General features: G+C 42.7%; 4 protein-coding genes and 1 long non-coding RNA gene across 8 annotated transcripts in view; 3 read left to right on the top strand and 2 right to left on the bottom strand.

Moving 5' to 3' along the window:
- atf6 (activating transcription factor 6) overlaps window positions 1–9,307 on the top strand; it is a 30,769-nt gene extending 21,462 nt beyond the window's left edge. Inside the window, exon 16 of the mRNA XM_088313205.1 lies at window positions 8,222–9,307. Within this exon, the coding sequence (XP_088169331.1) occupies window positions 8,222–8,418 (197 nt within the window). The 3' untranslated portion in view covers window positions 8,419–9,307. The remainder of the gene's footprint in view (window positions 1–8,221) is intronic.
- Window positions 9,308–9,637: 330 nt separating this feature from the next.
- Window positions 9,638–19,093, bottom strand: olfml2ba (olfactomedin-like 2Ba). Of its 2 annotated transcripts, none has more exons than XM_088313922.1 (8): window positions 18,711–19,093; window positions 16,988–17,251; window positions 16,739–16,846; window positions 14,696–14,863; window positions 13,832–14,048; window positions 12,144–13,004; window positions 11,312–11,488; window positions 9,638–11,152 (listed from the first exon to the last, which is right to left on the bottom strand). In XM_088313922.1, exons 1-8 carry the CDS (start codon window positions 18,885–18,887, stop codon window positions 10,536–10,538), a joined length of 2,589 nt encoding a protein of 862 aa, XP_088170048.1. In that variant the 5' UTR covers window positions 18,888–19,093; the 3' UTR covers window positions 9,638–10,535. The 2 variants fall into 2 exon arrangements, with proteins under 2 accessions (XP_088170048.1, XP_088170049.1); XM_088313923.1 differs by having other exon boundaries at window positions 16,988–17,180; window positions 18,711–18,880.
- Window positions 9,886–17,385, top strand: LOC148324812 (uncharacterized). The gene is made up of 3 exons (XR_015846381.1): window positions 9,886–10,048; window positions 15,336–15,504; window positions 17,046–17,385. It is a non-coding gene; the product is annotated as an uncharacterized LOC148324812 (long non-coding RNA).
- Window positions 19,094–19,955: 862 nt separating the features above from the next.
- Window positions 19,956–23,680, bottom strand: LOC148324810 (uncharacterized). Of its 2 annotated transcripts, none has more exons than XM_088313645.1 (7): window positions 23,528–23,680; window positions 23,011–23,104; window positions 22,861–22,929; window positions 22,340–22,525; window positions 21,934–22,086; window positions 21,685–21,840; window positions 19,956–21,316 (listed from the first exon to the last, which is right to left on the bottom strand). In XM_088313645.1, exons 1-7 carry the CDS (start codon window positions 23,537–23,539, stop codon window positions 20,553–20,555), a joined length of 1,434 nt encoding a protein of 477 aa, XP_088169771.1. In that variant the 5' UTR covers window positions 23,540–23,680; the 3' UTR covers window positions 19,956–20,552. The 2 variants fall into 2 exon arrangements, with proteins under 2 accessions (XP_088169771.1, XP_088169772.1); XM_088313646.1 differs by having other exon boundaries at window positions 22,340–22,522.
- Window positions 22,848–27,242, top strand: LOC148324809 (uncharacterized). 2 transcript variants are annotated; one of them, XM_088313643.1, is made up of 8 exons: window positions 22,848–23,862; window positions 24,047–24,187; window positions 24,292–24,459; window positions 24,681–24,779; window positions 24,859–25,011; window positions 25,098–25,223; window positions 25,306–25,359; window positions 25,502–27,242. In XM_088313643.1, the coding sequence occupies exons 1-8, from the start codon at window positions 23,787–23,789 to the stop codon at window positions 26,287–26,289; spliced, it is 1,605 nt and encodes a 534-aa protein (XP_088169769.1). In that variant the 5' UTR covers window positions 22,848–23,786; the 3' UTR covers window positions 26,290–27,242. The 2 variants fall into 2 exon arrangements, with proteins under 2 accessions (XP_088169769.1, XP_088169770.1); XM_088313644.1 differs by lacking the exon at window positions 24,047–24,187.
- Window positions 27,243–27,553: the final 311 nt, after the last annotated feature.

Here is a 27,553-nt window from a genome sequence, read left to right as displayed (position 1 = left end):
GTCTTCATAACTCTTGTGGAAATAGATCAGTCAGCACTTTGGACACATTAAAGGCGAGCTGGGAGCTCAGTTACGCTGCACATGAATGCATTACTTGTACTTTTGAACACTTCTTATAAAAAACATCCAGAACCCAACTTCTAGCATGTGTGTGTGTGTGTGTGTAAAATACAATATTGGTATTTTTTTTAATTTTTTTTAAATATTTATCAAAACTATTTTACATGTTGAGTCCTCAGTGCCCTTTATCACATCCCTCAGACTCTGCTCCGTTCTGCGTTTAGCAGAGCTGCAACGTGGCTGCACAGTCACTGTCCAAACCACATACAGGCACAAAGATTAGAAAAAAAACAAAACATGCCTTTTCAGTGTTGTGATTTCCTTTTGGCGGTGGCTTTGTAAGTCTTGTACTTGAAATAATTTAACAGATGCCAGCGCTGACATGTTTATATAATAACAATACGAGTAAAAGAAATCTAAAACACATGAAAAAAAAAATCCCTCTTTGCGCAGAAAAAAAATTTAACCGTCTGAGGCAGCGTCTATATCGTCCATTCCTCCCAGATATCATTTAAAGTTTGACTTGTCAATATTAATGAGAAAACACGTTTCCAAATACCGCACAAAAAAAAAAAAAAGCAGGACATGACTTCTGAAATGGGATGTATCAAAGCAGAGAATTGCATCTCATTCTTATTTTCCACCTCAGATGACCTCATCGGCTTTACATGGACTCAACTTTTGTTCAATTTGAGGGGCACACGGCTAAGACAAAAATAAATTGATTGTCCACAGTGGCGGGCCGTGCACTTCACACGTAGGCCTTCAGTGAAGTCCTACTTAGTCCGACTTGAATCAATCCCCCTCATAATATGATCATTTATGACACCACAGCTGGACAAATAATATACAGGAAGACACGACCGAGCTTCCCTTGAAAGGTCCGTCTTGAAAGTGGCCGTGCAAGTGTATCTGCAATTAAATTCGGCCATTGTGATTTAAAAAAGCAAGAATATATTTTAGATTTTCAAATAGTCGGCAGTTACGACTTCCGGCTGTGTTGATTCCGCATAGCGCTGCCCCCTCACGAGTGAGTATCCAATCACAAGACGCATTCATCACTTTTAGCATCAAGCCAGCGAGTAGGCTCACTGTCACCAACTTGTGATCTGATTGGCTATCGCAACTGTCTGTCAACACACATAAGAGACGCCCACACGATTGTATCTGAAGGCCTTGGACGAATAGTGCGTGCCACTGGTATTATGAAATCTGCCTGGTAACACAAGCTAGTTGAATTCTGATTGGATAAAAACTCTTACCTAAAAATACAACACTAGGATATACTTTGACATCAATATGAAGAATATGATCATGATTTCTTGATTTTGTTAGGCCAGCAGAGAAGGCCTTGCTGGCCTTGACTGGCCGCCACTGAAAATACATAATCAACAATGCTCACCTATGAAAAATTTTGAATCTTCGAAGTACCTAACGTGCATATTTTGAGGAATTTGGGAAGAAGCCGTAGTCGCTCTTCTACTTTGCTGCAGTGGACGATTTTCTTGGCTGGAATTGACTAAAATAAATACATATGCTACCCTGTTATGTTTTTTTGTCACGGCCGTCTTTTTTCGTACCACTTGCGGTTTCCTCTCAAATAGTCTCCTTATGTCCGACGTCCACATACTGAGACATAAATATAGAATACCCTGCCCTCCATTGTTGTGGTAGTTCTCTTTCGAACTGATGTGTTGAATGCGGCATGGTTTGCAATGTCTTCTTTCAAACCGAAAAATCAAACCACCCCAAACCAAGCAAGCGCTGGTCCTGTCGTGGAAAAGTTGCAACTAATGATGTGCAATGTCACTTAGCTTATCTAATCTTGCATGGCGGCTCTGGACCATCTCGGGTGGATAGCGGGGGCTTTTCCTTCAGCCTATTGGAAGGGAAAAAGCGATGGACGAGAGGCAAACCCCCACGGTGTCTGTTAGACTTAGGTCACCATTTGGCTGTCACCCGTCTTGTGAATCATTCATGTGTGCATTTGTTTTATTTCTATGAGTTCATAGAGTTCTTCTCCAAGATCTCCTGCGTCATCATTTCCAATGCATGTCAGCGGAGACTTGTTGAAAGTAGTCGTCGTGTGGCGCTGGCAGTTTTATCTATTTTTCTGCTGCTTTTTTTTCATGTCTCTACGGCAGGTGGCCAATAGCATTTTTTTTTTTTTGTTTAGTTTTTTTTCCCCAAAATAAAGGAATAAATCATATTGCCGTATTTTCCGGACTATAATGAGCTGCTTTTTTCCTAGATTTTGAACCATGCGGCTAATACGACAGTGTGGCTTTTCTGTGGATTTTTCTTTCACCACTAGGGGGCGCTCTATAGTTCAGAAAATACGCTAAATAAATCTCGATATATTTAATTAGCAAAGTATTTGCCATGTTCAAAGGGACTTTTTTCAAAATCTGTTTATGTACCTTTATGTGCATTTACAGTACAAAATTGTTCTGTACAGTAAACAACTCATTTTTTTTTCAACATAGAAAACTGCGGCTTCTAGCTTTTTTTTTTTTTTTTTTTTTCTCCCCAAAACAAAGCTGCTGTGGTTTACATACAAATGCGCCTTACAGTCTGGAAATTACGGTAATTGATGAATCGAAGGCTCGAACGACGGTGCAATTCAGGATGAAATCCAAACGCAATTCTCCGCACAAGAGAATAGTCAGATGCTTGCAATGTGTGTTCTCTTTCAAGCCTTTTCGCTGAAGATCTTGAAGAAAACCAGGGTGAACGTTTTGCCTCTTGCTGGCGAGGGTGACGACTTTGACACCAGGTTTAAGTTAAGCGCAAATGCAAGCGCAGCACACGCTGCTCCAGATGCCACAAGCAGCAAGCGAGCAACCAAAAAGTGTGATGATGACTCTGCTTTCCTTCCTTCATGTGAGGAAATATGATTTTTTTCCCTCTTTTTTCAAATTTATTTGATTTTCTTTTTTTTTTTAAGCTTCTGAGCGATTAAATGCAACTGGGTGAGCGACACTGTCTTCTCATTGGAACTTGATTATTCCACAGTGGATTCTAATTCTTTCCAGCTCCCTTTTAAGGGATGCTTTTTTTCTTCCAGTCACTAAATCGTTTTCATCTGGACGTGGACTAGCTTAATGTGCAGTGATCTTTTGGTTAACAACTGAACAGGATAGTCTTCGATACGCATACACGGTGTTTGGAGTGAAGTTACTCGTCCTTTCAGTATCAAACCGAGCACGGGCTCCTTATAAGGACTTTGCGTGTGTTTATTTAATGAGCCATAGAGTTTGAAAGTTGCTCAATCAAGTGGAAGTGACATGTTTGGAGGAGAGCAATGTTTGGGCGATGACATCATTTACAGGTGGATCAACCGTGGGAGACGGTCTATTTACTCTGAGTACATGTGCTCCGCGGCTAAGCGGCAGGAGTCACTGGGGGCTGAAGGTAAAGCGGCGGATTCAGATTTTCCTACTTTCCTAATCTAAACAGTGCATCCCCATTAGAGCGCTCACTGACATGATTGATGCCTTGGTGCCGTATTTACCTCGGGAAATGTGCCTTGGTGCCATTTAGTCCGATATCCGACGCTGCACGTAATGCCATGGCAACAACATTTGAGGTCTGATTGCCTCAAATGATAATTACAATTGGAAAAAGATATTCTTGGCTCATTCCAGGTTTGTGTTTAACAGTCTCCTCCATGGGAATTTACCGGGTTGTGCCCAAATTTGAACCAGGTGTGCTACCAGGGGTTCTCAAACTTTTTGGCTCCAGGGACCCTGTACAGGGAAGCTTTTTTTTTTTTTTTTTAACCAAGGCCCCCCTCAATAATCTTAACACCAACTGAACCATGTTTGCTCCTGAATGCTGTTGAAATGAAAAAGATTAATTTATTCTCTCAAAAATTGATTGTTCTAAAAAAAAAAAAAATATATTTAATTCCTATAACATTTGTGCTTGACAAAAAATTACTATATTGTAGGGAAAATAAATTTGCTTAAATTCTTTAAAAAATAATAATAAAAAAACTGATATTAGTCATGTAATAATTGGCCTTTTGTTCTTTGGATAAAAAAAAATATTTATTTAGTGTTGTCAGATTTACGTGATGTCACAATTATACCAGCTTTTAATCGGCCCAAAGCTAAAATAGAAAGAAGTAATGCCATGTTTCATTGGGCACCTACATTAAAAAAAATTAAAATTAGCTGCAAAATTTTCTGTTGACCTCCGATATTAGCTCTTGTTGTGGATTGCAGATTATGCCGTAGACCTGGTTAGTGTATTTACATCATTTCCTGTCTTAAAAATGTTGGGTCATTGTCAGGTCACCCGTAAACGTTTCCTTCAGCGTTGGCGCCATAAGTGGCAGATAGCATCCTCTCAAAAATGGCTCTCCGGATTACTCGGAGGCATGCATGCCAGACCACCAGCCTCTATCAGGCCGCAGCAGCTCGCTGTGTCACCGAAATCTTGTGGAATGATGAGACCACGCAATGGCAGAGAGCAGATTTGGTAGCTTTGCCACAAAGTCTGATGTTGTTCCGTTGTGCCCTTTGGACCATTTGGGTAATTTGGTGAAAGATTGAGGGTTGACAGTAGACGGGAACGTATATAACGGCTCTTGAATGGGATGTGATGGCTTTAGATCATAGGCCGCTAATTACAGAGTAATTATTAGAATTGCTGGTTTCTTTTAAAAATAATAATAGGGTAGGGATATATTTGAAGTCTCAAAACAAAAACGGGAATTGGGTTATATACATACGTCAACCGAACCTTTTGAAGTTCTAAGTATCCAAGTTATGAAATTGTCAATTCTTGTGTATAAAAATATCTCAACATATTGGTTGTGTTTATTTCCCTCTGCGAGGTAGCTGTTGACGCAAATGTAAACGTACCCGGTGAGTGATCATTTTCTGCACTTGGAGCCCAAAACGCTGCACAAGTGGACAAACGGGCATGCAATCATTTCTGACATATGGTTTTAACAAAGCGGCAGTTTGAAAGTGACTCCGAGTTAACCAGCATCACATTTCACCCAGCTCTCTCGGCTCATTGGAAAATTTATTCGGAGCGGCTCCCTGGCTTAATGATATCCAATACAGCCTTTAAATTCCGCCATTTACAATGTAAGAAGGGCGGGGGGGACGGGGGGGAAACGTTCTTTACCAAGCGCCCCAAACACACAGATTTAGATTTTCATGAAACGTGATGACACCACACTAAATCTCAAATTATAAATCGAGCTAAGCCTGCCGAATTTTGTCGCTGCCTTCCCCTTTTGACCCAGTACACATCAGGAACTACTGGGTCAATCTTCACTAAACAGGCATTGATGACGCGGGAATTTTAGAATCTTGACATTTGGTCCAGGGGCAGCACGTTGGATGACTGGTTAGCACGATGGCCTCACAGCGCAGAGGTCGTGGGTTCGATTCCGGCTCCGGCCTTTCCTGTGTGGAGTTTGCATGTTCTCCACGTGCCTGCGTGGGTTTTCTCTGGGTACTCCCAAGTTTCATTCAAATCAAAATCTCCTCGCTTAAACCCACCGGAGGATTTGGCATGGAACAACCTCGTGGCTAGCTCACCATATATAATTATGTGAATGTGTGGTGGCTCGATTTGTGGATTTCCATGTGAGAGAAATGTGGCTTTAGCTGAGATCTATCCTCCCCTAAGCACATTTTCAGTGGGCAGTGGATTAAAATTCCAAAAGCACCAGTGCTGCTTGCCCATTCAGAGCAGCGTCAACCGACCTGAAAGAATTATCTTACAAAGTGAGCAGAGTGGCGCTTGCTTTTAAATGGCCATATAGTGTAACGAATCTTCAGCCTGGATCGCATCCAAAGAGGTCTGCTAAGTGTGTTTCACTGCAGGTGCGAAGGATGAATCTCAGCAGTAGATGAGGTCATAGGCAGGACAGATATTTAATGACATGAACACCTGCGGACTCTTCCAGGCAGTAGAGGGAGCTCCCCTATTGTCCTTCCAAAGGAGAATCCTGTGAAGAAGCTGCAAAGCCGTGGAGGAGTCTGATGTTTTGCGCAGGTGGCCGGAAAAATACAGCAGCTTTAAAACCGATTGGTGCTCTTGATGTATGTTTCATATTGTGGTAAAAAAAAACACGGGAGAGGACCTTGGGCTTTGGTCTATCGTGGGGATTGGTCTTGTGCCTCGCCGTCCTGCAATGAAAGTTGAGTAAGTTCTCTGGACTCCCGATCGTCTGCGTCCGTGATGAGGCCGACAATCACAGAGTCATCAGAGAACTTCAGCCGGTGACAGGTAGGGGTGTTGTATTTGTAGTCCGAGGTGTAGAGGGTGAACAGGAAGGGAGCCGGAACAATTCCCTGCGGCACACCCGTCCTGGAGAGAAGCACGTCTGACACACAGGTTTTGTCATGTTTGTTGCTACTAGTTTCCTCGCTCTACCAGTTAATTAGTACGTCAGTGGATTGTATCGTTTCAATTCAAGGAAGTGACCGACCAGTCCTAAGATCGGCTATACCACGGTGGCAGAGGTGCAAGATGAGGAGGAACCGCTCTAAATGATACTAGTGACATTTCCAAAGCACTAGCGAACAATAACACAAACAATTGCGGTCAGTGTCTGTTAAAGAGTTTGAGGAGAAAACAATAAATCATGCCCGTCGCGTTCCAAATTCCTGCCAGTGTTGCTTTCATCATTTTGTCGACGGAGTTTCTCTGTAGTGTCATACAGGATTGACCTCTGATGAATGGGTCTTTACTTTCTTCTCAGTGACATTCGTATTAATCTTCCAAAAAAATAACCTTTCGCATAGGATTTTTACAGCTGTGTTTGGTATTGGTGGATTTTTTTCTCTCTAAAGTTAAAAAAAACACATGCTTGTAAATTTAAAGATGGGTCAGGTCATTTACGAGCTTGCTCTTCTAAACCCACAAGGGGCCCGATAGCGCCGCATCCCCCACTCTTTTATTTCTCACTGCTTTTTCCTCGCAAATATGCGTATCCAGCTCTCGAAGGGAGCCCTTTTGTCTCTGTACGAGGGAGAAATCCGGCGTGACTCACCTCCAGACTCACATCTGTAAGCGAGCCTCCAGCTGCCTCCAAAAAATAAAAAATAAAACAATCCTTTCTCACACTTTTCTTATCCTCGCTTACTTGAAGTTTTTCTGGGACATGCATCGGTCAACATACGCCAAGGATCAGGAATCCAAATTCTGGAATTGAAGTCTCATGCAAATGCAGTGCAGGGTTTTTGCGTCAGCATCCAAACAAACTCTGCATTTCTGCGTTGCATTTTGCTTCGACATGATAATGTTTCCATATAATCTGCGTGTCTCAAGAGAAGAATATGAAAGTTCTTTGATCAGTTAGTTGCCAAGGGAACAAGCTCTGTTAGCGGCGTTTCATTTCAGCCTGAATGGCTAGCTCACAAACACGTTTTCTGACTTAGGTAGTGATTGTTTTTTGGGGGGTGCAGTACTTACTGGAATCCAGTGCACAGTTGACGAACCCATTGGTTGCGTATGTGCTGTGATGGTGCGCCAACAGAAGGTGGGTCGTTGCCTTTAAGGTGCCATGGCAACAAACTGGAGAATGTTTCAACTCGGGATTCGTGTCACTGTGACGTCGAGACGCATCCGACAAGAGTGAGATTTGTACAGTAAACGGAATGAAGTAAAAAAAAAAAAAAAAAAGGGAGTAATTCTAAATGCAGTGTCCTGACAGATGTCTAAACCAGAAGGAAAAGCCTCCAGGCTACTTCCTGTTAGGCCGCTAATCAACCAAATATGGGCAAGCTTCTGCTGTGTTGCCATCGTCCCTGCACCTTGTCCCACGGCGAACTTCAAGAAAACCAAGTCCGGTGCCAAAAAGAAAACCCAAACACATCGAGCACACTCACACAGGAGCTGCTGTCGGCCACAATTTACGCAAAACATTGCACTCCACCAAGTCCCACAATGACAACAATGAGTGCAACATTTTTTGTACTTTTGTGTGGGTGTGTGTGTGTGTCTTTTCAAAATCTCAAGTGTGTGTCTGATATAATATATATTTACATTTGGTATCTACTGTGGATTTTTTGCGAGTGTGTCTGAAATGTACGGTATCCACTGTGATAAACTGTGAACTTCACTGTTCTTGGATAGGCCCTAAAAAAAAGAAAATCCTTACACATTTGTACCTTTTCATCTTTCCTTACAGACAGCATCATCGGAGACAAAGAATTTGAAGTGATGATGCAGATCGATTGCGAAGTGACCGACACGAGGATCCTCCACATCCGCTCGGCCACCATCCCGCCAACGCTTCGGGTTAACCGCACACAAACCTTTTATGAACACTCTGCGGCAGACGCCCAGGCCGCGCCTCCTGTCGGTGTCCTCATGGGACCTGCCTAGGGCCACCATCCACAATAACCATGGGTAAAACCAGACAAAGGAGTTTGAAGCAAAGACTTCATTGTGGCCTGAATTCCGGAAGGTAGTCTGCAAGTGTTGGGAGCGAGCGCCGTGTGTAGCTGCACTGACTTTGCCACATAACCTTAGACGTCCCACGTACGAGAAATTGCTTAGCAGCAGGGGGCTGAGCAGTGAACCCTGAGTCACCCCGTCACAACACAAATGCACCAGAGCAGCTCTATCCACAAGACCACTTCTTTTTGCTCCTTATTTCTGGATCAATTGAGCAAAAGTAATACTTCAACATTTCAACTTCAACATCTTTTTTTTAAAAGGCGAAATGAAATCTATAGATTTGGGAGAGCTACACTGTTCTTTTGAATGTGTAATTTCTGCTGCAAATTTTTTTCATAAATTCTGAAGAAATATGACAGGAGATTGCTCGCAGCTACATGCAGGAAGCTCAGGAAGTCATGTATTCTGACATCTCTGACCACTATGTCTACTTGGTGTATTTTGTTTTTCTACTATGTTGGTGAAGAATTTTGTTTATAATTTGGTACGTATTTATCTGTTTTTCCACAAAATTGTATGTTTTCATTTTTGTGTTGTCGTTGTATTGTGAGTTTTTGTTTATATGGACATTATCCTGGATTTAATGAGGTCGGAAAGCATCTTTTGGGGAAAAATATGAGAATGTTGCACTTTTTCTATAGTGCAATTAAAGCCTTGAATTTGAAACAATGTCTATGTGTTGAGGTTGTTGTAAAGGTTTTAGTTGATTGCTCTGTAATACCGATCTGGAATGTTCAGTTCTGACTAGAAAATGCAATTAAATACGTAATATTTGTTTTTTTAACCACTGCTTGATAAATTCAGTCCATCCATGTTTTGTGACGTGCTTATTTTAGAATAGAATAGAAATCCCTTTATTGTCATTGTACTCAAGTGTGCAACGAGATTAGATTTAGCCCTGTATTTCATTTTTAAACAGTCTTCTCATGAGTGTGTATGCACCAGAAATACATTTTGATTCCCGCAATGTCACTATAAGCCAATTGTATTCAAAGACATGGAAGATGTATGCTTTGTGCATACACTAAAATAAACACTGGATTTTTCTGTATGCATATCTGATGCTTGATTTTTTTTTTTTTTTTGTACTTTTTTGTGGATATTTCTGTCTGTCTTTGTCATATGAAGCTCCACTGACACCAGCTTATTTATTTATTTTATATTTATTTTTTTTTGCAGTTTCACACACCCTCAAAATAGTCACTCAGACAAAAGAAATGTAATTTGGTTGTTGCACACGGAAGATTTTACAAAAAAACGAATAGGAACGTATAGGAATTTAAATGAGCTTTTGTTCACAAAATAGTCGTTTGTTTGGCGAGAAAACACGATTTAATAAATCCTGAAGTAAGTACAGTGGGACATTGAAGTTCCTTTTTTTTGTGTGTGTATGACGTTTGTCGACCCAGGTTTGGAAATCCACATGCCGTTACCGTGAGCGGACTACAGAGAACGTTTCAACTTTTTATCCAATGTCCTCTTAATCGGATATTCTCGCCTGTCGTCAAAAAGACCGAGCAGAAGAGAAAATAGTTCGGTTTACCGTTTCATTTTGGTAAGTTTCTACGTCCTACTTAGTCCATTGAAAATTGTTAGCCGAGCATTTTAGCCACCGACTAGTTAGCAAAAAACGTACTTCTAAAAAACGCACTTGCCGCTCCATAAGCTTCAGCCTACACTATATTATGTGTTAAAAGTCATTTACTTTAATTTTTATGACTGAATGCTTTTATATTTAAGGTAAGTGTTAATGGATAAATAACACTTGTTAACGTTTTGTTTATACCTTTATGCCAAAAGTATTGTTAAATTGTCACGTGAATAACTCCCTGTACAGTCAAATATTTTTTGGATGACAGCAATTTTTTTGTCTATTTCAGTCATGTCTTTGACTCGCTTAACATACAAAACATGATGTGCTGACTGACGAATGTGGATCTCTTTTTATTTAATTCAGATACAAATTGAACAAATAGCCATTATAGGCTAGTTGGACTGATCTACAATCCAATTAAGAATTTAAATTCACTACAATTAAAGCGTTAATTGGAGTCAACATATGCAAACTTAATATCATATGTAACTTGGTGTCCATTGTCCCATGCGTACAGCACACCCTCTTTGGGGTTATAGTCAATTTGGGTCGTGTAGGTATAATTGTTGGTGAAGGGCATTCTGGGAATCATCTGAGTGTTGGTGTGTGTGTCAAAGGCGTATTCCAAGTTAGCATCCTTTTTGTTGTAGCTGTCAACAGCGTACAAGACGCCACACACAATGAAGCAGTTCCCATAGTGGTTTCTCCTTAGCCCGGTTCGCCACGTGGTCTCCCTTTGCATGCTGAGGTCCACTGGGTTCAGACGGCTCAGGACAACCACTTCCTGTAAGAAGCCCTCATCGTCCATTGCCGGGTAGATGATCCACAAGCCGCTCTCGTCTAAAGCAAAGTCGATGTCTGAGTGACTGCGCCACTCCCACGCCACCGTTGACTCTTCCATCACAGCATCGTGCAGCATGGTCCAGGCCGCCACGTAGCGCTGCTGCAGGTCAAATTTGATGATGTCTCGGGAGAAGGCGCGGTTGTAGAAGAAAGCGCCGTTGTACACCACATGACCAGTGCCGATCCAGTTGTAAGGAAGCTTGTAGGAGTTGGTAAAACGACCTACAGAGGCACAAAACAAAACCTTTTTTAGGAGGTGGTAAATGGTTGCTGGGTTTTGCCTTGGAGCGAGAGAAAATAACTAAGAGGATATAAAATAATTGATTACCCGTCTTAAGAAAGATAAGAAGGAATGAGCTCAATCAAAATCTTACGCTTTACCTTTTTTGAACACGTCCATATTCTGGAACTCCAGGAGGTTGTTCCCGTAATAGAAGTTGGTGACGTAAATCCTGTCTTTGTCTGACTTGGGATCCTTCATCCAGGCCCCTTCGGTCCTGCCGTACTTGTTGTGAGTCACCGGTTCGGAGATGGTTGCCAGGGTGTCCTTGCATTCCTCTACAAAAAAAGACCCAGAGTGTTATGAGTGAGGATTTAGAAGAGCATCAACATCATCCAGACCCACCTCAAAGAGTCTGAACATAATTACAGTAACAGGGTTTTATTTGAACCAGCCTCGTGCGTGCAAGGTTGTCACATTGGCACGGAACAGTCCAATACCCTATTGTACTATTTTTTCCCCCAAAATTGACGGTGTAGGTTTCTACCTGTTTTGTAGAAACCTCAATCAAAGAGGTTATGTCTTTGATAAGTATTAGTCTGTTGGTTAGACATATTGAATGAAAATGAAGGATCCAATTTGTGTTGTAGCGTGAGGCGCAGGCCAAGGAAGAACCCATTAACATTTGGTGCAGAACATGGATGTTTTTTTTTCGTTACAGTTGTTGACATTGGTACATTCTTTTTAAATTTCTCAGCAATTAGTGACTCAAGCCATTTATTTTCAACAGCCGATCAAGTTCAGGTTTTCAAGACAGCTGGAATCTATCCCAGCTGACTTCAAGTAGGGTGAAATGCAGACACACCCCGGATTGTCGGCCAGTCAATCACAGGTTGATTGTGGATGTGAAATGGAGTGACAACCACACTAAAGTCAAGTTTGTTGGGTTAGTTGTTGTCGTGTCCGTGCAACACACAATTGTGTGTTAATTACCGGCTTTTCTTGTTGTTGCTCCCTCTTGCCTTTGCATTATGTCATCAAACTCGACATCCTCCTCTTCCTCCTCCCAGCTGATTTTGTACTTGCGTTTTAAAGTTGGAGCTCGACTGGCGATGGTCGTGGTTGTCGTCGTGGTCGTCGCAGTGGTTTTGGTCGTGGCCGGAGGAGAAGTCGTCACAGGCGTGGTGACAGGTGGAGAAGTGTGTGGAGGGTTTTCTGGAGAAGACGCCGGAGGGTAGGTCGGTTCCGTGTATTGTGGTGTTGTGGGGGCAACTTGAGTGACTGTCGTTATTGGAATGTTGGTGGTGAGGGTCCCAGTGGTGGGTGCATCCTTCACAGTGGAGTTTGGTGCCTCTGTGATTTGCATCTGATCACTCATCCCCAGGCTTGGGGTTTCTGTCGTGATCGTTTGTGTGCTACTTGTAAGGGTTGCCGTATCGTCGCTTTGGGTTGTAATGGTCATCTCTTTGGTCGTTACATCTGGGGAAGTGTTTGTTATCAAAGCACCCTGGCTAATGTCCGAAGGAACGGATTGAGGTGCAGAGTTCATTGTTGTGGGGGTCTTTGAGGTGGTGTAGGGCGCAAACGTGACTTGGCTCGTTGTGTTTGAGTCACTCTCGAGCGTTGCGGGAACAGACGGAGCATCAATGTCTTGGATGTCTTCGCTAAGAGCTTTTGTTGGTGTTGTAGACTGGCTGAATTTCTTGGCGCCATGAAAGAGGCCAGTCGTCACAGGGCGGAATGACTTTGGCTCCGCCCGCTCCCTGGGACGGGGGAGAACTTTGTGTTGAAGAAGATTCTCCTCTATGAGGAGGTCGATTGGACCGTCACCACTGAATCCATGATACTCAAAATCTGTGAAGGATGGAGACGTTTAGGTCAACATTAATCATCTCTTTGTACAAATTAGCGATAGACCGATTAACAGTCAGGCTGTTTATCTGGTCCGATATTTGGCATTTTTCCGATTATCGACATCAGCCTTTTTTTTAACTTTCAATGCCGATAAATTAAAAGCTGTTTTATTTTGGCTAGCTGCAGCACACTTCTCTCTCGCTCTCTCTCTCTCTCTCTCTCTCTCGCTATGCTGTGCTGGTGACCCTGCCTGCAGAAGCAGATTGGCCCGGTTGGTAGGTGTAATTTTTTTAGTTAGGTAGCAGGATTTTGCGGACCAGTGGCATATTTGCATTACACTTGAGCCGCAATGCAATTTTCCCCCCAGACACCAGGCTGCAGATGGTTGATCGTCGTCAGTCTCATCCTAATGTCATTATCCAGAAACCAGAAAATAGCTTGCCAACTAGCGAATGGAAAAAACAAATAATCTGTCGCTCTCCACCCCCGGAATTTCCTCCAGATTGCAAATGAGAGGATAAGAAGGATGCATTGTAACATGTTTGTACATAAAAGTAAAAAAAAATTTTATTTAACTTTTGAGGAATTTCTGCAATGCTCCAGAATAGTAAATAGGTTTTGTTGACTTTTTGTAAGACACGAAAGACACAACTCTTCCTGTTTTTTTCGTTTGACTTCTCCATAATGGTCGCTTCATTGTCAGCAGCTGGTTCTTGTCAGAGTGCACGCTGCTCATTGCAAAAAACAAATCGGCTGGACAAATATGCCGTATCCTGTTGTTTGGAGACCTTGACCGTGGCTATTATCCGAAGTTTGGTGGCACTTACCGTTCTCTTCATGCTCCCCGTCGTCAGTGGCCATTGGTTCTGGCTCGGACTTGTAAAAAGTCACCCCTCTGATAATCATCCCATTTCGAGCTGTCTTGGAACCCTGAGAAACGTCCTTGTTGGCCCCCTTTTTGGGAGCCGCATGCGGTTTCAGCTTGGTGACCTGAGCCGAACCGTCGGACACAGTTCTGGCAATAAACTTCTCCGCGTGCTTCCCCTGTTTGTGGACAGAGGAACAAGTTCACAACAATCCAGCGAGATGAAATGTTTGAGCAGAGAGAGTTTGCCAAAAAGTTTTTATCAATCAATATTTATTTGTAGCAAAAGTTGGCGCGCTTGGTGTAACCCTGTGAGAGCAACTTGGTGAAAATTATTCAGGAGAAGATAATAAGGGACGTGATTTGTTTTTGTTTATTAACGGTTGGAGCTTTGACTAATCTTGTCTAGTTTTTGTATTTGTTGGGGAGACACAGCAAAGGGCACATCTTGTTGCCATGTTTTCATCATCATTTTAGATTTGTTCCATGTCCTTTCAATTTTCATCAATAACCTTGCGTAATCCCCCCGAGAAAGCATACCAGCATGGTGATTCAATTTTGGGGAAGAAGCCCACCCAACACTTCTGGAGAGGATCGTCATTTCACTTGGATGCTGTCATGGGGTCAGCACCCGGCCTCCTCTTATCAGTACAATTTCACAAATTCTCCATCCAAAGCTAAAGATTTGACCGTATTCTTATTAAAATAAGCTTTGAAACTAGAAAAAAATATCAAGTATAGGATTTGCGGCAGGTCACATGGAGGAAAGACCTTTGAATTTAAAGAACTTGGGACTATCATCTGTTAATTCGGACATCACGTTTACCGTTGCTTTTTGAGACGTTTCTGGTTCTCCGAGTTTCTCTCCATCCTGATCGTCTTGGTGGTGTGAAGATGAATGAGGGGGCGCGGTCCACCTTTTAGCATCGTCTGCCGGTTTCGGTGGCTTCATGTGGGACTTGACCTCATCTTTGGTCTCTTTCGAGGCCATCACCTTTACGCAGTCATGAACAAATGTGATTATAACAGTCAACATGTTTGCGAAATGAGAAAATGAATCGGTGGTTGTGGAATTTTGTTACATTTTTATTCGTTAAAAATGAAGAACTGCAGAAATAAAATTGGATGTATTTTTGAGAGGCTAGAATCCATGGATTTGGACAATTTCAAGCTGAGCAATGGCGCCAAACGATTAATCGATTATCAAAATCGTTGTTGATTAATTGGGTGATCAATTAATTTTTGATTAATCGAAAATATTTTACACCTTTACTGTCATAATATAATAATGACTGTCACTGTCTAAAAAAATGTATGTGGTATTTCGAAATTTTGTGACTTATTTTGTTTCATCGGCGCAATGATTTGTGGACATGTGACACCAGTTACCGTGTGATACATTATATACTGTCAACTCCGTACAGTATAAATTCTGCAAGTCTAAATGGAGGCTCGTTTTTCCCCAGGTTTTCCCATGCAGAAAAAAAAATCCCCAGAGGCCACTTTGTGGGAAAAAGCACATCTATTTTCAGTGTGCCTAACAATGGCTGTCACATCCCATGTCAGTCAGCCAGCTCGCGGAATATCAAGTCAACATTTACACACGGCGAAAACGAGAGTCCACACATGGCCAACGTGAGTACGTTTTCCTCCTTTCAATTTGCTCGCCTCCGCTGTGAGGCGACGACGCCGTAATTTGTCATGATTACAATTGGTATTTATTTTGAGTGGATGGAGTCAGGAGACGCAGGCCGCCGCATTCTTCTGGGACTTTTATGATTTCTGATGCAACCCCACTTGAATAACAGTGACGAGTTATTATTGTAAAAGTATTTTGGCCCTGTCACGTGACCTCCACCATGTTTGAGACATGATGTGGTATCGTAATTGTTGTTGAATAATAATAATAATAATAATAATAATACTCCCTTTATTAGTCCCACAATGGGGAAATTCGAGATTCGAACCCAGGCCTCCTGGGGAGACTGGGTCCTGAACGCGGCGCCTTAGACCACTCGGCCATCCTGGCAGCCGAATCAATAATCATGCTAAGGATTGTTATAGTGAACATATGATGTCGTTCTGGTGACACCGTATGGGCAAAAGTATTGGGACACCTAGATTTTTCAGTCAGAGCCAAGAACAGACTGACCCAGATGTTGATAAAATAAACGGGTGGCAATTCCAACCTATAACTAAAACATATACTCAGGTCTACGATGACTCTCTCCACCATTATCACTCATCATCGCAGCTGTGGCTGTCTGGTAGAAGACGAAAGGTCCCATTAGCCAGAAAAATTGTTTGAAGAAATAATTTGTGCCTCAAGCTGTGGCCTTTTTAACACTACCATCATTCTGCAACTACTAGAATGACCACAGCAGTCATTTTGACTGCTCAGACATTAGTTGTATATAATTTGGAATATTTAAACAAACAATTAACTAATGTTTTAACATAGAATCTGCACTACATGTTTTAATGTTTCCTTCTTATTGTGTGTACTTTTATTCTGTAACTTTTGTATGAACCTGAGCACTAACTGTGAACTGAGCCTCATCAAAAAGCTCCACCAAGTCCAACGTCAGTGACCACCGACCTCACAAATAAATAAAACCTTCCATATGGACATTCCACAATCTCATTGAAAGTCTTCCCGGAGGAGTAGAAGCGATTATACTTGAAAGTGGAGAGAGACCGACCCTCTATTCTCATGTTCGCACTCACCAGAGGTGTAATGACCAGGTGTCCCAATACTTTTGTTCTCGTGTGTGAAGCTTCTGATCGACTGCATGTGATTCACTAATTCATTATCGCTGCACATCTGATTGTCATGACACAAAATGGATCCTCCGCCGTCATCTGGTACCTTTTCAATGTGTGTCACGCGGTCCACCAGATTGCTGATGATGGTGTGCAGCTTGGTCAGATCCATCCCATAATAGGAACCCTCAAGAAGCTCAAGGACGGTGGCCAACTAAAACGATCAAGTGGACTCGGTCAAAAAAAAAAAAAATGAAGACCAACTGGAGACCAGAGTGGCAATCAAGCCCTGCGATGATCCTTTGATTTTTTTTTTTTTTTTTTGGAAGGAGGGAGGGTGTGGTTGAAACTTCACCTTGACATCATCTTTTGCAGCTTCCCTAAGCTTTTTCAGCCTGAGCTCTCCTTCGCAGGGGTTGACTGCAGATGGAGGAGCGACGCAGGCGCACTTACACTCCGGACCGGACGTGATGGTCTCCACCGTGTACGAGTCCTGCGCGGTTGCGCTGCCCTCCTCAATCCGCCGGCAGGCGCTCCTGCTCAGGGGTCTGACAACACATTGACACCGACAGTCAGAGCCTTCCGAGAGGGCTTTCACTTTGTCATAATCACCCAGCAGCTACAAAGAGAAAAGGACGGTATGTATTTTTCCACCACGCTCAAGTTTGTGCACAAAATGTTTGTCAGTGTCCACACAACATACAGTAATATCCAGTAGATTTTTTTTTTTTTTTGCCTTTATACACCACCACATAGGATTTAAAATAAAACCATCAGTGTAAAAGTGTCAGCTTTAATTTGGTAGGTTTTTCTTTAAAAGCCATGTAATGCAGAACACATCACCCGAACTCATCCACTACCAGCCGAGTCAAAAAAAAAGGGAAATTTGACGTCTTAAGCCGTCAATGACATTAATAAATGTACCTGACTCGACTCAACTGATCAACAGACATCAGAGAAGACACTAAAAGAAATCTTAAGGGGCGTCCATTTTGTCACTCGTGTCGACTGAAAATGACATCACAGTTGCTCAGAGCTCAGCTAACGACCAATCATGGCTCAGCTTCGGTAAACAGGTGAGACGTGATTGGTCGTGTGACAAAGTGACAAAATGGCCGCCCCCTGAGATGGATTAAAGAAATCTGTGGATTTAGCTCATATTCCACAAACAGTATTAATCAGAATGCCATGTTTAAACCATGTTTAAAGATTTTGTTGCGAATTAATTTTGGGGTTGACTGCAAAAACAAAATAAAAAGAATTATAAATTGCACGGGCTGCCACAATCTGAGCTATGTTTTCCTTCCATGAGACTTTTTCACGTGTCCTGCTACGGCAGTTCCCCAAATTTTGTGTCGTGGGCATTTTTTTTCAAAATTTTCCTGGGGTGCTGCTGTGTGAATTTTTGGGGATTCCGTTAACAACATATATTGTCACCAAGTTATGTGTGTGAAAATGTTGCAGAGTTTTTGGCCATTTTGCCAATGAAAGAATTGAATTTTTTTTTTTTTTATTCTCAATAGAGATTCTATGAGCCTCCAACCCTCAATGTGAGCGTGGTCCTTTAGCAGGCAGACTTGCTCATCCATCATGTTTGACACATTTGGATTCTTTTCCTTTGATTCATTGCCACACTTGCCATCATTGTGATTGTAATTTTCGGATTTCCGTTTTCTGACTTTATTCTCTCTTGGCTGTTTGCACCTTGTTGTAAAATCTTTGGCTTCATAGTCTTGAAGGTGTCTGTACATTGGAGATTTTAACACATCTAACTTCTCTGGAGTATTCTTGACTTCTGTCGATGTTGATGATCCCGGTTTTTGTTTTTAGGCTAACGATGGCCTTGTTCACTTGCAATGACAACTTGACATTGATAGCTCCAGTCAGTTATCGGCTTAATTGTATCTGCTTTGTTTCGTAATGAAAAAAAAGTAACATCGAGCCCTGAAAACGCTGCATAAAATGGCTGCAATTATTGGAATATTGTCTGATCTATTTCAAATTCATTGCGGTGGTGCATCAAGGCAAAAATTCAACTGGACTTAAACTGTATGTTGCATTGTGAGTGCTCCGCTTACCTTGGAGAGGGTGTTTTGCCCATCATCTGTCGCCTCCTGCAGCTGGTTGGCACTTGGCCCGGCCTCGGAATCAGTTTGCAGCCCGGAGTCTGCAGCAGCCAGGCTGTTTGGCGGCACGGCGACTCCGCGCGCAAAAAGCGCACAGTGCACCAAGATTACGACGCACCACTGAAACATGCTGCTAGTATTGTAGTCCCTCTGGACGCCGTTGAGAGACAGAGAGAAAGGAGGGAGGGGGGGTGGAAGTTGCAGATTGTTCAAGTTAGCAGCTGAGAAAAGTCCTTGGTCTCCTCATGGCGAGTCCAGACTCTGGAGATGAGGTTCTATGAGGCCATGATGTCGATGCACTGATGGAGAGTGGAGGCAGGGAGAGTGCGCGCGTGAAAGTTGTGCGAGTGCCGACTGGAGGCGGGCCCTAATGGAAGGGTGAGGAGGAGTTCGACTCGCTATGCATCCGCACTGGAAAAGTCAGTCTGAGGCGATACGTACATGGCACGTCCCATGTTGTTGCGTGTGAGTTACCACTTCATTAGGTAAGGCTAACAAAAAAATATCAGAACAAGCTCCCATTAGAATTCACTGCATATCTTCGTCGCTTTGAACGACTCTACAATTATTACCTCTCGGATTGTGTTGGATCTCATGCCAAAGTCTAGGTGTGCCTAATGTAGTGGCCGGTCCGTCTGTCAAAGCAGAAGTTGTTGCGCCATTGTTTGTTTGAAGTTCATTGATATTGTTAATAAAAATAATACATGTACGTTACACATTTATTGTTTAAATGTTTTGTATTATGATTAAACCAATTACATACTGTGTAATAATATTAATAGGATTTTTTTATGAAAATATTTAAGATTCTGCATTTATTGTAAATACTAAAATAAATCTAAATAATCCACATTTCTTTTATTCGTAAATTCATTTATTTATTCTGTAAATTCTTCTTCCTTAAAACATTTAAAACGTTTTTAAATCTATTTTCATTTAATAAGTTATTCATTGTAAATAATAAAAAAAATGAATGAATGAAAACTTAACATATTAAATAATTGTTTAATTGTAATGAATTATTATCAGAATTAAATTAATTAATTAATTATATCTCATCAATGTATAACCTGCTCACCTGTCTGTTATATGATAAAAATCACACTCAGCTTTGCCCCAGCCCATTTTTAAATGTGGCCTTGCTAAATGCTACCCTCTATATGACACTGACATAAACTGCAATGAAACGAACAAGCCTCCCAATTGTCGCCTTTATTCGATTGGAGGCACATGTACAGAAGGAATCAGTACAGTTCTGTCTTCCTGGTGTATGACAATGAAAGTTCAGTTAAGGCACACCAAAGTGTGGCGCGACAGTCACTGATCAGAGAATAAAACCTAAGAAAAAAAAGAAAAATAAATAAGCACTTTAAAATTGGTAAAACATTTTTTTCCTGTTTATTTAGAATTTTATAAGACTTCTACTTTATATCTTTATGTACATGATAACTCTGCTTAAATTACACGTGTTAAACTTCTTTTCAATCAAGCCAGCTTATACACCAGAACCAGTCCTAGTTTTTTATCATTTGTTTTTTGTGATTTTTTTTTTTTTTTTTTAATGAAGCAAAGCTGTATCAAAAAGATATAACTGATTTAAAATTTAAAAACAATGATTAAGAAAAATAATTATTTTCCTTCATTTCCCCAATAACACATAAATGTTCAAGTTTTGGTGGCGCTGCTCTCAACTGGACTTGATCATCATCGATAAAAATGTCATCACCTTTTCAGCAAACATAAAAAAAATTCTGCCATCAACCTCAAAGATGCAGTCAAAGCTAATCCGAATGTTCACGAGCAGCTTTCATGCTCCGTCCACGCTTCTGTGGCAACAGGAAGGATGAGGTGAGAAATGCGGCTCCACAATCCGCCGTACTTGTCCAGGTCCATCCTGTCGAAGGCCAGGGGACGGCCGTGCGAGAGGAACTTCCTCTGGAGGTGGTCGTCTACCATCTCCTCCACGGCGCTCAACGAAGTCCCGGCGTCTATCTCCTCCTCTCGCTCCAGCAGCACGGTGAAGAGGAGGAACGTGTTCTTGTACGCCGCGTTCTCGTGATCGCAGTAGCGATAAAAGATGAGGGTGGAGCCCGGGGGAAGCTGCTCGAAGCGGTGAATCACCGCCACGGGTTGGCCCCCGTCGAAGGCGACCTGCAGCTGGCCGTCAATGTCCAGCTTCACCTGATCGCTGTCCTCTCCGACTTTGCTGGCGCCGTCTATGTGAAGCACGGATGCGTTGGAGGCGGCGGAAAAGGCGGAGGCCAAGTCGCGAGCCAGGCATCGCAGCGTCCGGCGGCCCGCGACTCCCGCCGTCAGGATCAGACTGACGGGCTCGCTGGGCCGTTGCGTCAGGAGGTGCCTCTTCAGGTGGATCCGGCTCCGGCTCCACAATTCGGGGCGCTGGCGAGGGAAGCGAGACTCAACTCTTTTCAGCTCCCTGAGAAAGACGTCGATTGGAGGCGTGGCACTCAGAGGTGGAGGCTCGGGTCGGAGGACGTGCTGCACCATGATGGCGACGAGCACCAACACTACGCCGATGCCCAGCAGGTATCTTCTTGCTGTATAAAGGTAACTTTTTTTCACTCTTCATCATGGACATGCATTTTTTCAATAAAATATAGGGCCTACTCCGATATTTGGCAGAATAAAATTCAGAAAAAAACGATTAATCGGAAGATTAATTTAAAACTATCTAATGAATAAATAACTTATTTTTGTGTCCCTTAATCACTTACAATGATACAAATGGATTTTTTTTTTTAATTCTCATTAAAACACGTCAACTTTTTTGGGGGGGGGGGGTATTTTGTTAAGGCTGGATAAAGTTTGTGCGGACTTCAACTATGTCAACTTGGTTAGACTCCAGTTAGCGTGTGACCCTGATCAGGCTAAGCAGTACAAAATGGATGATTGACTTTTAAGTTACCTCCGAGTACTCCAGGAACTGCTAAATCGTCCGTTTCCTGAGTGGTGGGGCCGATGGTCTCCACCTTCGTGCTCAATTCATCCAACCGCTTCTCCATTGAATCTTTCCGCGGCTGCTGTCTGGCCTCTTCTTCCACGGGATCCCAAATTCTGGATTCTGATGAAAAACCAGGATGATTAATACTAGTTGGTGAATATTTATATAATTTATAAAAAGCATGAGGAAAAATATCAAATGTGTTGTTCACACCTTTTTGATCATCACGGTTTGTGTCGTTAAGGACCAGAAGGTCTTCCTGGAGACTTTCTATGGGGCCGTCTACATGATCAGGGATTGCGTCGCACTCTGTTGCTGGTGTGGTGTCTTTTGGTGCCTCCTCAACCCCTGCTTGGTCCTTCCCAGCTACAGCACAGAATTTTTAATTAGAGTACAGCAATGACGCAAGTTTAATTCATTATCTTTGCCCATCCTTTCTAAGAAACTTCTACTCAAAAGTGTCAATAAATAGCTCGATGGCTCTTTTCTGAAGAATTCTTCACCGTCTGCTTGTTCTCAAAATTTTGTCCGATCCCTCAGAAGTCGAGGTGCCACTATGTTCTCAATACTGAGCGCAAATGCAACAAGTTACTTATCGTTTGAGGCAGGAAATGCTCACCAGCAAACTCTTCTTCTTTGCTTGTTGCCGTCTCATCTCTCTGTGCGGCTGTGCAATCATGGTCAGACTCATCAATATAACCATCGAGGTCAAGCGGATGGGTAGCGCTGTTCTCCACGTTTGGCTCGTCCAACTCGCATTGACTCCGCCCACCAGTCAAAAAGTTCTCAGGATGATCACCTTCTGCTGCACAAACAAGGTGGGCAATGACACAAAACTTAACCCAAGACGGGAGGCGCGTGTGACCCTGGGGGGCATGCATTTTATCCGCCCGGACTACAATAAAGTGTAATTGCACTTCCACTCCAGTAGTTAGCAGTGGCGCTCTCCTTGCCCATTGTGTGCAGCGAGTATTAACTCTATGGTGTAGGTTTGTTTTGCAACAAAAATGCTATTATTTATAGTTGGGGCAGAGAGTGGGGGGGTAGGGGGCGTGAATTTTTTCTTCTTGCTAGGGGAGGGCTTAACAGAAATTAATTGTGAAACACGGGGTTAACTACTTTTTAGAGTTGCAAGTTTACCTGAACAATGTTGCTCTGTTTTGATCCTCTCATCTGTAGCCTGGTCGTCTTCTTTCTCGATACCTGACACTTTGACACATTTGGTACACAGTTAAATACAATAACTGACGTACATTTCCACTGAAAGTTTAGCATCTACGAATGAATTACCTGCTCCTGCTGCTAGTTGGGGATGGCCAGCTGGGTCTGGTGGGTCTTCCATGACCGGTTGACAGCTTGACTCAAACGGACCCAATGAGTAACCCTTTGTAGCAACAAAACGAACAAACGCGTGTCACGTTACGACATCAACTTGCACATTGATCCACCTGGGACGAGTTTCCTGTAAATGTCCAGAGTCCAAAACGATTTGTTCAAAAGCTTTTTGAACGCCCTCACGGCTGTATGACATATATAGATCGATAATATATAAAAGCTAGCAAACATTTATGTAAAATGTATGCAAAAAAGAAAAAAATGAGTCGAATTAAATGTTGACACCGACTCAAGTAGGATCTGAAAACGTGTAAAAAATGAAACTAAAATGTTGGAAGGCAGTTAGCTTAGCGCATTAGCAAGTCGATGTTAACTCCACAACTGCAATGTGAAGCAGGACAGCCTTGAAGTGGAAAGCCAAATTTGAGCGCATAAAAGCATAAATAGCAGGTAGATCCATTTGGAAACTCACCCACAATCGCATCACCGGAAAATCTGACCAGCGGCGTAATTTTGGCTTACTGACAGGACCTTGTTTTTTTTTTACACGGAACTATCGAAGTTGGACAGTGTTGCTAAGGGGACGACAACAAATCGGAAAAGTTCCTCTTCCGCTTTCTGTGCCCTTTACGTAAATACTTCCTGGTAAAGCCTGTCATCCAAGCGGGATGATTGAACTCATTGTTTAATTCGCGTTTAGTACATTTCCCTGGTCAAATTTAACATTTTAAATGGATACGGAAATTTCCGAAGATACGGTCACCCGTGTTCCGAGAAGATCGACGCGACGGCAGTCAACGGGAAAAAGTAAGTGGAACAATTCGCTAACATTAGCCTCCGATGCTAGCCCAATTTATTCTTCACAATCAGCCCGATATTTTTTTTGACGGCTACACGTCCAGTGACATGTTTATTTATTTCGAGTTAATTGTGGTTGAAGACACTATATTTGATCATTCTCGCTTCATTAAAATCATCCTTCCCTTTATAGCTCTGATTTATGAAGTGACCCCAAGAGGTCCAATAAAGAGATCTAAAAGAGGGATAGGAAAGCAGGCGGCGTCGTCTTCTTCTTCTGGCTCTAAAAATATTAATGGATCCAGAAATGTGGAGAATGGCTCAGAAGATGAAGGTGAGCCGACTATATTTTCTTGGCTTCAACGACAATTAAACGTTCTATCATAACACCTGACTCTTAATGAAAAGTGCTTCAATTGTCCAAAATTTGACTTCCAGCGTCCCCCGGCAAGAAGAGTCGACTGGATGAAGAAGAAACGTCGGGTGGCAGTGGTGATACAAAGGAGATGGAGCTCCAAGAATCGGCACAGGAAGAAAATGAAGACCAGGAAATGGAATTTGAGGAAGATTCCGTAAGAAGTTTGTATCAGCCCAAAATAGCACCTGGTAAGTAATGCAACATCTCCAACACTGCTCTTGCACTTTCGACAAGAAATTTCAAACAGCGTTCACCTTTTTTGTACCTTAATTTAAGATTTGAGAAATTAATCAAGCACAAAAGCGAACCACTTAAACTCATGACTTAGACATTATATGACCTTTTTATTTAGATTTGTGTAACATCTTGCCTCTCACAACCTTTTTCTGTTTGCTTTAATATAAACTAGGCTCTGCAGGAGATGTAAATTTGTCCCCATTTGTTGTGCTTGGCGAGCGCTGCCATACAAGTGAAAATACGGACAGACACTTGTTGAAAAGCAACGAAGGTACGACCCATTTCTCTCTGTGCAGATTTCAATGGTCTCGTGTTGTTGTTCTTAGCTGGTTGTGTTGTTGTTCCTTCAGTCAAGGCGGCATCATCAACGAAAGAAACTGCCACGTTCACAAAGCCCAACGCCCCAACGAGATCTTGGGAGAGCGTACACAATGTGCAAGGACGCAAAATCACCAGCATGGCTGACCACAAGAAAGAGATGGAGGCTAAAGCCAAAAGCGCTGGTATGGTCAACGTTAATGATCCTCTTGTTAGTAAAGAGAAGTTCCTTGCTTTCAGGAGTGGTACTCAACATCTCTTCCATGTACAGGCATCTCCAGAGTCAACCACCACAGTGCTCTAAGTGCACACACACCCTCTGTGATATCGTACACACTACGACACAGAGCAAATAACGTTCCGACCCAGAAAGAACAGGTGTCACACACGAAAAAAGGTGACCGGACACTCAAGAGAATCAAGGTTGTTTAATTTTGCAATTAACTGTTGCTATTTCTGTATTTCTTTCTCATTCTTAGAAGTTAATAAGACACCAGGGGTTGCCAGGAGATCCTCTGGTGGATCATCCCGAGGTAAAGCTCAAGTTTTTTTTCAATAACATGATTGAAGGCTGCAGTGTTGAGGAAAAAAAAAAATCTCCATTATTTTTTTTTTTTTTGGAATAGCTTCACTTGGACCCAAGCGTACGTGAACGATGTCCTGTGTTCTTTCTAGGATTCCTAAATTATTTCTGCTGGTTGGTTGTGGTCCTGCTGCTGCTCAGCTCTGCTGTGCTGCTGCTCCACAAGGACAAGGTCATCTCACTGTACCGGTCGTCTGCGGATGGCGCCCGGCGTCCATCAAGATCTGTGAGGCTCGAGCCCTTTGCGGATCTTTTGTCTCAGTTGGAAGCTCGCTTCCGCAGTCAGAGGCCCGAACTGTGGAAAAGGAGCAAGATCCACTTGGAGAAGCACCTCAAAAGCGTCGAGCCCACCGAGCCCGTCAGTCTGATCCTGACGTCGGGACGCGGCGCTGAAAAGACGCTGTCCTGCCTGGCCGACGGCCTGGCGTCCGCCTTCTCCTCGGCAGTGGAGGCATCGGTGCTCCGAATTGACGGAACCGGCAAAGCCGACCTGGAGAGCGACGAGGTGAAGCTGGACGTCGACGGGCAGCTGCAGGCGGCTTTTGGGGGGAACCGAGCGGCGGCTGTCATCCACCGCTTGGAGGAGCTGCCGCCCGGCTCCACTCTCATTTTTTATCGTTACTGTGACCACGAACACGCCGCCTTCAAGGAGGTCTTCCTGTTGTTCACCGTGCTGTTGCCAAGCGATGAGGTCAGCGGGACACTTGGAGGTGTTGAGGAGATGGTTCAGGACTATCTTAAGGACCGGCTCGTGGGCCCAAGCAACCACATGGCCTTCAACGAGATGGACACTGACAAGTTCAGCGGACTGTGGAGCCGGATCTCCCACCTCGTCCTGCCCGTGGTGGCAGAGGATGAAGTCGAGCGGAACGGATGCTGAGGAGACGGACAAATGACTAGACCGAGTCATTCCATGTGAAATCAACCAAGATTGTTCCCGTCACCTCTCAGGTTTTGTTCGTATTTTGAGGTGTTCTCCGCATTCTGGAGTCTCTACAATGTCACTTAAAAAAAAAAAAATTACTTACTTACTTTTGAAGTCCAGACTTGGGGAAAATATTTTTATGCTTGAGTAAATACAAGAACATTTTGTCACAACACCTCCATCCCCAGGGATCCATTAGCGATTAAATCGCTTTGCAAATCTGAATTTCATGAACAAACTGGGTGAGATCCTCTTTGACGTAGACCCATTGAAAAACGTACTTGACGAATATTTGTCGGTAGCAGTGAACGAGTCGACGACTATAAACGTCCATGGCAGTGAATGAGTGAGAAAGACCAAAAGTTTCACTTTGTGGTAAAAGTATGTCACGGTCAACAAATATGGACTTACGTTTCCGCCCGACGATTTGTTGCGGGCGTACAGGATTTTCAGCTTCCTCAGTGACAGCGTCTCAAAGCATCTCCCGTGTGCTGAAAGTTCAACAGCTTTAGCCCAGAAAGGTTTGGCGTTCTGATGTTTTGCTTCCATTTCCAACCGCACCTCTAAATTTGAAGAAAATCTCAGTGGTGGAAAGGACATTCTCGAGTTGACGCGGAACGACCCGACTGTCCCTTTAAGAGCTCATTGTTGAACTCAAGCCGCAGTGCAGCTGCACTCAGCTCTTACTTTCGATTTAAAGTCACCACATTGACGTTAACGTTGATCTGACTTTTTCACAGTGTGGTGTTGACGCACCGCTCAAATTGGACATTTTGAGTCCTCCTCTTCTGACACATGTTCAACATGTTTCTTTTGGTGACTGATCAACAAGCATCCTTGTGCTCCTCTCTTGTTTTCATTCAAAATGTATCCAACCTCTCTTGACCGATAAAATCCTTTTTAAAGTCATTTCCTCGTTTCATTCCTCTCGTGTACACACAAACTGGTTTGCACTGAAAATCTTGGAGGTTTAATTGAGCAGCTGCATTTTATTTAAAAAAAAAAAAAAATCTTTATTCGAAATATCTTAAAATTTGTTCTATATTTTTGTGTGAATATTGAATATATTGTAAGGATATTTGATGTCTTACACAGTATACAGCTTTTTATGACTATCGTGTGCCTTAAGAGAAAAAACAAAGACTGTGGTCGAAATATGCAAAACATAAATGAGTGAATAATTGAGGATGTTGACCAAAAATTATTTCTTTTCCTGTTT

This window comes from Idiotropiscis lumnitzeri, chromosome 13, assembly GCF_059441095.1.
Source record: "Idiotropiscis lumnitzeri isolate Australia: NSW breed Sydney's pygmy pipehorse chromosome 13, RoL_Ilum_1.0, whole genome shotgun sequence".
Classification (NCBI taxonomy): Eukaryota; Metazoa; Chordata; class Actinopteri; order Syngnathiformes; family Syngnathidae; genus Idiotropiscis; species Idiotropiscis lumnitzeri.
The sequence above is the reverse complement of the archived record's forward strand: the minus strand, read 5'-3'. Positions and strand labels throughout refer to the sequence as shown.